At 49.4% G+C, this 9,952-nt stretch overlaps 1 protein-coding gene across 1 annotated transcript; it reads right to left on the reverse strand.

Moving 5' to 3' along the window:
* Nucleotides 1-221: 221 nt before the first annotated feature.
* Nucleotides 222-9,677, reverse strand: LOC147571178 (MLV-related proviral Env polyprotein-like). The gene is made up of 4 exons (XM_086696566.1): nucleotides 9,659-9,677; nucleotides 6,211-6,402; nucleotides 2,737-2,836; nucleotides 222-2,369 (listed from the first exon to the last, which is right to left on the reverse strand). Exons 2-4 carry the CDS (start codon nucleotides 6,359-6,361, stop codon nucleotides 1,115-1,117), a joined length of 1,506 nt encoding a protein of 501 aa, XP_086552692.1. The 5' UTR covers nucleotides 6,362-6,402; nucleotides 9,659-9,677; the 3' UTR covers nucleotides 222-1,114.
* Nucleotides 9,678-9,952: the final 275 nt, after the last annotated feature.

The following is a 9,952-nucleotide window of genomic DNA, read 5'->3' on the forward strand; positions in this document are numbered from 1 at the left end:
AGTTAGAAACAGTTGCCTAATGAAGTGTTTATTTTAGACTTTCTGCCTGTAAGTTGCAACCAGTGGACCTCCTTGACCCTGCCTCTGATGCTCTTTTCTTTGAACTTTTGTTTCCTTAATTGGTGAAGCCTAATTTACAAGAGTATGAGGGGTAGCTTACAAGAGCAAAGCAAGGCTGTTATCTCTTAACCTTCAGTGTCAACAGAAAGCTGTTATTTTTCAAGCTAAGTGTTAGCCCTACACTACAATTTAACCCTTACACTGTTATGAGGTGCTCACACTGAGCACGGAGGACCATTAGTTGGACGGCCCCCACGCGGTCCCTGACAAACCGGACTAGTCTGTTGATGATACAAGGTCCAAGGATTACTAGTAGGAGCAGGATGGGGAGGGGTCCGGCAAGGGCCGAGATGAGGGTAGTTAACCAGGGAGACCAGTTGAACAAAGACTCGTACCAGGACTGAGATTGTTCTCTCTCTAACTTTCGTTTCTGCAGCCCTTCCCTTATGAGGGCCATAGATTCTTTTACGGCCCCCGAGTGATCAACATAGAAGCAACATTCTTCCCCTAGGGCTGCACATAGTACTCCTTGCTGCAGGAATAATAAATTTAATCCTCTTCTGTTTTGGAGTGCTACTTCTGATAAGGAAGTAAGGGATTCCTGTAAATGAGAAATTGATTTTTCAATCTTTCTATGTCTAAGTCAATGGCTGCCCTTAAGGTTCCGTAGTTTTTGTCCCGGATGACGAGTGAGGATATTCCAGTCCCCACTCCCACTAATCCCAATCCCAAGAGCACAGCCAGAGTTAGGGTTGTAATAGTCTCTCTTTACTTTGTGGGCTAGCAGAGCCTAACCTGTTAAGTATTTCTCCCCCTGAATGGTACACTAACTTGGGGATCAACTGCACGACTATGCAGAAGCTTTCCTTCAAGGAGTTAAGGACCTGGGAGTGGACGCAGGGAGTAAGGCTGCTGGAACAGGCCCACCATGCATTTTTAGGGGGAAGTAGATACACTGTCTCCCTGGGGACTGTTAGGGTTTCACCACAGAGATGTGACTGCCCAGGGGGCACGTGGCCTATACAAGTGCCTTGCCCTGTTACCGCCTGGAGGGTTAGTCTTGCAGTAGCCTGCTGCCATCTGCAGGAGCTAGAGTTGGAGGCTGTTGTATAATTGCCCCATAATATGGGGGCCGGACATCTAGATAGAGCCAACAGGACTTGGTCAGGTCGGGCCTAGAAGTGTTTAGTACCGGGTATGCTCCCACAACCATGCTCCACAGGAGGTCTGCATCAGATAGTAAGTTGTGACCCGGGGCAGGGGATGCGGGTGACACTCTGGTAGGGACAGGGGATGTGGAGGGCCGTGTGGCTGGGGCCTGGGTGCTTCTGGGTGTGGCCGTCCGGGCGGAGGCAGGTCGGGGAACTAGCACTTGGTTGGGTCCTACCCTTGTGGGGGACTGCTGGGTAAGGGGAGTCGCTTGCATTCGGAGGGTAAATAACGCTCCCTTGTCCTTGGCTCCCAGCCTAACCCGGTCGTATATCCTGAGTACCCAGGTTTTTCCATTCTCCCATCCTGTTGTTTCTTTACCTTGGCTTGTAAAGGATATAACTATGGGATTACTGTGCCCCCAGACATATGGTGGTCGGGGGCCACTGGGCCGCTTTACCACCATGAGATCTCCAGTGCGTGGTGGGGTCCACCAGATGTTCCCCATCGAAACACATGACCAGGAGGTGCAAAAGTAGTTAGCTGCATTCCCGCATGTGCTCGAGCGAGAGTGGCCAGGGCAGACATAGAAATAAAGGTTCTGCGCATGGAATCCGGGGGCGTATGGTGACAAGGGGAACAGAGTTTGGAGGTCTACGCAAAGTTCTGGGAACCCAGTGTCCCTGGGGTGGCTCTGGGATGTCTGATTAAGTATTGTCCCCGAGCTGGTGTCTATGATCTTCCAGGTGATGTTTTGGGGGGCGTGGGGACTCCCGGCAGCATGAGCAATGACAAGCAGAGTTAACAGAGTTACCAATATTAGGTGGGTCGAATGCGCTGTAGCTTGAGCTTGAGCGGGTTGTGTTGGTCCCGAATTGACAGCCCATCGCGTGACGAAGTCCTTCCGGATCGAGGAGGGGTCCGCTGGCCGAACGTGGGTGTGATGGACCCAGGTCGCGATGCCGTCTACTCTGAGAGCAGTGGGGGTTGTCAGCACCACGATGTAGGGTCCCTTCCAGCGCGGCTCGAGGGTCTCTCGGTGGTGCCTCTTGACGTAGACCCAGTCTCCCGGCCTGTACTGATGAGGTGCCGGGGTCGGGCCAGCCTCGTAGATGGCACGGAGGCGCGGCCAAATGTCCTCTTGCGCCCTCTGGAGCCCTCTCAAGGAAAGAAAAGGTTCTTGATCTTTAAACTCAGCAAGAAGTTCAGCTCGAAGGTTGGGAATAATAGCGGGTGGCCTGCCAAACATCATCTCGTAGGGAGAAAAAACCCAAGGTGAAAGGAGTGTTCCTAACCCGGTAAAGGGCATACGGTAGGAGAGTCACCCAGTCCCCTCCAGTCTCCATGGTTAATTTGGTAAGGGTCTCTTTTAGGGTTCTATTCATTCTTTCTACCTGTCCTGAGCTCTGGGGCCTATAAGCACAATGCAATTTCCACTTTGCCCCCACCGCCTTGGCTACTGCCTGCATTACCTGCGAGGTAAAAGCTGGTCCATTGTCTGATCCTACCATGGCAGGAAAACCATACCTGGGTAAGATGTCTTCTAGTAGCTTCTTAGCCACCGTCTGAGCCGTTTCATGCTTGGTTGGGTATGCCTCCACCCAGCCAGAGAAGGTGTCTGTAAATACTAAAAGATATTTATAACCATACTTTCCCGGTTTGACTTCAGTGAAGTCGACTTCCCATTGGGCTCCTGGTCTGGTGCCTCTGAGCCTGGTTCCTTTTTTATTTGATGTGGCTCTCGCATTGGTGAGTTGGCAGGTCTTGCAGGCAGATACAACTTGCTCTATTTTGGTGTCCTGTTGGTGAATCTTGATTCCTGAACTCTAATATTGAGACTCCAAGCCAGTCTGGCAGTACGAGCTCCTTGTTAGGTGTATACCACCATCCCTTTATCTCCTGGGCCATGGGGAGTTTCTTGATCCACTGTAACTCCTCCTGGGAGTATTTGGGCTGGTCTGGTAAAACTGGGTCTCCCGGGTCCGGTAGTTGTATGGTCACGGTGGGGACTGAAGTAAAGGCGACTGCCTTGGCTGCCTGGTCAGCCTTTCAATTACCTCTAGCTACTGGGTTATCAGCTTTTTGGTGCCCTTGGCAGTGGATAATGGCTAGTTTGGCAGGAAGCCATAAGGCCGTAAGCAGGTTAAGTATCTCCTGCTTATTTTTTATAGTCCGTCCTTCTGCCATCAGTAACCCCCTCTCCTGATAAATTGCTCCATGAATATGAGCTGTGGCAAACGCATAACGGCTGTCTGTGTAGATGTTAAGACGTTTTCCAGCTCCCAGCATCAGCGCCTTGGTGAGGGCTATGAGCTCTGCTCGCTGGCCTGACGTTCCGGAGGGTAGAGCCTCCGCCCATACGGTGTCCGTTTCGGTGACCACCGCTGCACCCGCACACCTGTGTCCGTCTCGCACAAAGCTGCTGCCATCAGTGAACCAAGTAGCCTCGGCATCGGGGAGGGGCCGGTCGGTCAGGTCCATCCAGAATCCATGTACTTGTTCCAGGATTCCCGCACAGTCACGTAGTGGAGCACCTAGGTCAGGGTCGGGCAGCAGGGTTGCAGGATTGAGGGCTGCACTGGGGTGGAACCGCACTCATGGAGGGTTGAGTAGGAGGCTCTGGTAATGAGTCACACATGTGTTGCTCACCCATCTATCAGGAGACTGTTTCAGGACCCCTTCAATGGCGTGTGGGGTCATGATCCAGATCTCCTGTCCTAGGGTCAGTTTGTCTGCATCCTTGACTAGGAGTGCTGTCACCGCAATAATTCTTAGGCATGGCGGCCAGCCGGCAGCCACTGGGTCTAGTTTCTTAGACAGGTAAGCCACTGGGCGGTTCCAGGGGCCTAAGGCTTGAGTTAGAACCCCTTTTGCTATTCCCTTATGTTTGTCTACAAAGAGGTGGAAGGGTTTCATAATGTCTGGTAGGCCCAGGGCTGGGGCACTTAGGAGGGCCTTTTTTAACTGATTAAAGGCAATTTCTTCTTTTTCAGTCCATTTAAATGTTTCCCCCTCTTTGGTAGCTTCATATAGGGGCCTGGCGATCTCAGCAAAACCCGGAACCCAGAAGCGCCATAGCCAGTCGATCCTAGGAATTCCTTTCTTCTCTTCGGGAGGTGGGAATAGGGATCTTCAGGACAGTTTCTTTTCTGGCATCTGATAACCGCCACTGTCTGCCTTCCAGGATGCATCCCAGGTAACTTACCCTCTCCCTGCATATCTGAGCCTTCTTCACGGATGCCCGGTACCCCAAGGCCCCCAGGGTAGCCAGCAGGTCCTGGGTCCCTCACTCACAGTCTTTGGCCGTGTCGGCAGCAATCAGGATGTCATCTACATACTGTAGGAGGGTGAGACCAGGGTGCTCCCTTCTGTACCCACCCAGGTCCTCGTGTAGTGCCTCATCGAAGATGGTGGGCGAATTTTTGAACCCCTGAGGCAGTCGTGTCCAGGTGAGTTGTCCGCTGTAGCCATCCTCCGGATCATGCCACCCGAAGGCAAACAAAGGTTGGCTCTGGGGTGCCAGTGGCAGACTGAAGAAGGCATCCTTTAAATCTAGTACCATATACCAGACCCTGGAGGGTGCCAAGGAACTCAAGAGAGTATATGGGTTGGGAACAGTTGGGTGTATGTCCGTGACCCTCTTATTTACTTCCCGGAGGTCTTGTACCGGTCGGTAGTCATTTGTGTGAGGCTTTTTGACCGGCAGTAGGGGGCTGTTCCAGGCAGACTGGCAAGGAACTAGTACCCCTAGGCTTCGTAGTCTCCGGATGTGTGGCTGGATCCCCTTCCGGGCCTCCTGAGACATGGGGTATTGTTTGATCCTTACCGGACTTTCTCCTGGCTTGAGCTCTACCAGGACTGGGGTCCTGTGAGTGGCTCGTCCTATCCCCACCCCCCGTCTCTACCCAAACCGAGGGGGAATTCTTGTAGCCATCTGTCTATATTATCCTCTCTCAGGAGCGCCTCCTGGTGGAAGCGGTATTCATCCTCTAGTTTCATGGTCAGGACCTGGATGGGGTGGCCCTTGCCATCGGTGACCTGAGGCCCCCTTGTATGAAAGTTATCTGAGCTCCAATATTGGTCAGTAAGTCCCATCCTAACAGTGGGTAGGGGCATTCTGGTATTACCATAAAGGAGTGGGATACCCATCCCGTCCCCAAATCTACTGTTCTTCGGGTAGTCCATGAATACTGGCTCATACCAGTTGCCCCTTGTACCCAGGACTTCTTGATGGCTAGTTTTCCTTGTGGGGTGCAGAGGACCGAATGTTGTGCTCCAGTGTTGACAAGGAAGTCAACAGGGGTCCCCTCCACTTTAAGATATACCCTGGGTTCGGGGAGAGGGTCCGAACCCCGACTCCCCTAATCACTTAGTTCATCCAGCTCTAGGACTTTTACTCGATCAGTCTTGCTTCCCTTCCCGCCGGCCCTTTTCGGACAATCTCGGGCCCAATGCCCTACCTCCTTGCAGTATGCGCACTGATCTTTCTGCAGCCTCTGCTTCCCCCCCTTGGTGGTTCCTTTACCTTTTCTTGCGTCATCTGCCAACTGTCGGAGATGGCGGTCTCGTTCCTCAGGGAAGTCAGCAGTGGTAGCTAGTAGTATTCTGGCCAGGTCTCAAGTCTGCTTACTGCTGGCAGCCGCCATGGCGCGAGCCTGCTTGTCCTCAGGAGACTCCCAGTTATTATATACCTTTTCGGCTACCACCAGTAAGTCCTTCAGACTTTTTTCTCCTAGTCTATCTATTTTCTGTAATTTTCCCCTAATGTCTATGGACGATTGGTTTACAAAGGCCATGATAACAGCTGCCTTGCTTTCCGGAGCCTCTGGATCCATGGGAGTATAGGCACGGAATGCCTCCATGATCCGTTCCTAAAAGGCAGCCGGAGATTCATCTTTTTCCTGTTGCACATTTCCTACCTTGGCCAAATTGGTTGGCTTCCTAGCAGCCATTCGGAGACCCCCATTAGAGTCTGGTGGTAGACCCGAAGCCTCTCCTTACCTTCTGCCGTGTTGAAATCCCACTGGGGCTGAGTGAAGGGGAAGAGTGAAGGCTCAGGATCTAACTGAGCCTGGTTGATGGTGGGATTCCCGTCTGCACCCGGAACTAGTTTTTGGGCCTCATTGAGGATTCCTTCTCTTTCCTCAGTCATGAACAGGACCTGCAAAAGCTGCTGCAATCGTCCCACATGGGCTGATGAGTAAAAAGAACAGAGTCTAATAAACCAATAAGCCCTGCCAGTTTCTCAGAAAACTTAGGATTCTGAGCTTTCCAATTGTAGAGGTCACTAGTGGCAAAAGGCCATTAGTCCTCCGTGTCTGGGGGTCCGGTGGCTTGCAGGGGCAGAATAGTGGAGTCGGCGGCAGAGGTGGATTGCTCCCTCTGAGCCCTTTGTCTGGTAAATGGTGGGCTTCCCACTGGAGCATGTCCGCCTCCCGCTCTTGGAACAGCGTCTGCCTCCCCCGGAGGGGGAGGATGGTGTTCTTCCAGCATCCTAGGGGGGGTTATACGGGGGAGGAAAAATTAATTCTTCAGTCCCCCCTTGTATGACAGGGTAGAGGGGTGCTGAAGGCTGGGTAAGACTTTTCTTGTTCTCCTTCTTCTCTGTCCCCAGCAAAGCAAGAATGGGTTTTGGCTCTGGAGGGCGTGGGTCTAGGAAGGGCTTAAGCCAAGAGGGTGGGTCTGTTACAAGGTTGTGCCAAGCGATAATGTAAGGGAGCTGACCAGGATGGCCCGTCTTAGGCCGAGAGATGATACCCCTGACTCGGTGGATGGTAGGGAGGTCGAAGGTCCCCTCTGGTGGCCATCCAACATTGAAAGCTGGCCACTGGCTAGAACAAAAAACCTGCCACCGACCCTTTCGGACTTCCACACTGAGGTTGTTAGCTCTTCCCCTCACATCCTTAAAGTGATCAATCATAATACTTAGAGGAGTAGTCTGAGTCTGCCCCATAATGTCTGTCCAGTAAGTCCACAGAACAAAACAGAGAAACACAGAAACAGACAAACAGAGGGCCCATAGAAACAGTCTTCCAACTCTGTGGAAGCAAAACTGAAAGCTAGATGACGGCCTCACGCCAACCGGCGGGAGCGACCCGCCTCGTCTCAGACCTTTGAGGGGATTCCACATCCCTCCAGAAGGGAGGATCGGAATGTCTTCCGAAACTCCCGGCCCATGGTCCTCCAGTGCGTCCACTTAGACCACGCCGGACACTACCAGAATTTCAGAAATGAGCTCACACAGAAAAGACGGAACAAACATACACTAACCGTGGCCAGTCAGGCTCTCCGGGTCGGGGGTCCCTCAGGGGTCTTGGGGATCCTGAACAAGCCCCAAATGTTATGCCCAGAATTCGTGATCCCCAAAGACCACCAGGGAGCCAAGTCCGATGCAAAAGCAAAGGGCCTTTACTCGAGCTAGCTCGAGCTCGAGGTAGGGTAGCCCCTACCCCTACCTGCACTGACGCAGCAGTGAGATGCCAGAGAGAACCAGTGAATTTCAAAAGCACAAAGGTTTTACAGGGGTCTAGGGGCAGTTGGTGAGGTAATGGCTGTGGCCTCGGCTGATTGGCTGGGGAAGGGTCGTGGCCTTGGCTGATTGGCTGGGGAAGGGTCAGAGTCCCGTTATGCAGGTCGCTGGGTGTGTTTTGATCAGGAAGTTTGAACGGGTGAGCGGGAGGATACTCAAGGGGTGGAGGCATGGTCTGGGGTTTCTGCGATTTTCCCAGAAAGGGGTCATGTCAGGGACATAGTCACTGAAGGTGGAGGACACAGAACGAGATGGAGTCGGTCGGCGTAGGTCCGCTCTTTCAGTTCCAAGCTCAGAGCTTCAGCACAGAGCCTGACATGGGGCTTGACTGTGAGATTATGACTTGAGCTGAATTTGGATGTTTAACTAACTGAGCCACCCAGGTGCCCATCAGACAAACTAGGTTTTACACCAAGTAATATAAAAACAGATGAATAATGGTGCCATATCATAATGAAGCCGGCTATCCAACACAAATATATAACAATTGTGAATACTTCTGCACCCAATATGTAAGCATCCAAATATATAAGGAAAATAATAACAATCATAAAGGAACTCAGTTATAATAATACAATAATAGTAGAAGATTTTAATATCCCACTACATCAAGGGACAGATCAACTAAGCAGAAAATCAGCAAAAAACCTCACAATGGCTTGCATGACATACTGCATCAGATGAACTTAACAGCTATATTCAGAATACTGAATCCTGAAGTGATATATTCTGTGATATAAGCAGCAGAATACACATTCTCTTCAAGTACACATGGGACACTCCCTGGGATAGATCACATACTAGCTTGCAAAACAGGTTTCAATAAGTACAAAAAGATCATATGATGTCTCTTCTGACAGCGACACTATTAAACTTGAGGTCAACCAGAAGAAAGTTTTGAAGTACCACAAATACATGGAGGTTAAACAACATGCTACTAAGGAATTAATGGGTCAACTGGGAAGTCAAAGAATAAATAAAAAAAAATACCAAAAAAAAAACCCATATGCCATCAAATTGGATAAGCTGGAAGAATGGATAATTCCTAGAAACACATAAACTGCCAAAACTGAAATAGGAAGAAATTGAAAATGTGCACAGACCAATAACCATCAAGGAAGTCGAATCAATTGCCAAAAATCTTCTAACAAACAAAATTCTAAGGCCAGATGGCTTCAGAGGAGAATTCTATCAAACGGAAATTAACACCTATTCTTCTGAAACTGTTACAAAAAAATAGAAATGTAAGGAAAACTTCCAAATTCATTCTATAAGGCCAGCATTACTCTGATACCAAAAGCATACAAAGACTCCACTAAAAAAGAGACTACAGGCCAATATCCCTTAATGAAGATGGATGGGAAAATTCTCAATAAAATACAGGCAATTCAAATACAATAGCACCTTAAAAGAATTATTCACCATAATCAAGGGAGATTTATTACTGGGTTGCAATATTCACAAATCAATCAATGTGTTACCATATATTAATAAAAGAAAACAACCATATGATCCTTTAATTAGATGTATAACAGTGTTCAACAAAGTAAAACATCCAGGGCACCTGGATGGCTCAGTGGGTTGAGCCTCTGACTTCAGCTCACGTCATGATCTCACAGTTGGTGAGTTCAGGCCCCATGTTGGGCTCTATGCTGACAGCTCAGAGCCTGGAGACTGCTTCAGATTCTGTGTCTCCCTCTCTCTCTGCCCCTCCCCCATTCGTTCTCTCTCTCCCTCTCTCTCTCAAAAATAAACATTAAAAAAAATTAAGAAAAACAAAGTAAAACATCGATTCATGATAAAAAACCATCAACAAAGTAGGTTTTTACAGAACATGCCTCAACATAATAAAGGCCATAAATGAAAAATCCACAGCTTTTCTTTTTGGAGCAGGAATAAGACAAGGATGCCCATACTCACAACTGTTATTTAAAATAGTAGTGGAAGTCCTAGTCTCAGCAATCAGGCAATAAAAAGAAATAAAATGCATCCAAATAAGTAAGAAAGATGTCAAGCTTTCATTATTTGCAAATGACATGGTGTTTGTTAAAATCTCTATACTAACCAAAGCAATCTATACATTTAATGCAACTTCCCTCAAAATACCACCGATAGTTTTTTCATAGAGCTAGAACAATCCTAATAATTTTATAAAACACAAAAGACCCTTAATACTCCAACCAATCCTTGATAAGAAGAGCAAATCTGGAGGCA

The sequence above is a fragment of the Puma concolor genome, unplaced genomic scaffold (genome assembly GCF_028749965.1).
Source record: "Puma concolor isolate L17-30 unplaced genomic scaffold, mPumCon1.1.hap2 unalloc_scaffold_5, whole genome shotgun sequence".
Taxonomy (NCBI): Eukaryota; Metazoa; Chordata; class Mammalia; order Carnivora; family Felidae; genus Puma; species Puma concolor.

Excerpts from the sequence above, each read along its gene's own strand:
- LOC147571178 (XM_086696566.1), bottom strand. The coding sequence starts at position 6,361 with ATGACTGAGGAAAGAGAAGGAATCCTCAATGAGGCCCAAAAACTAGTT. Across the intron at positions 2,837-6,210 it reads GGATTTCAACACGGCAGAAG|TATTTACAGACACCTTCTCT; the intron begins GTAAGGAGAGGC and ends AATATCTTTTAG. Across the intron at positions 2,370-2,736 it reads CTAGAAGACATCTTACCCAG|AGGGCTCCAGAGGGCGCAAG; the intron begins GTATGGTTTTCC and ends TCTTTCCTTGAG.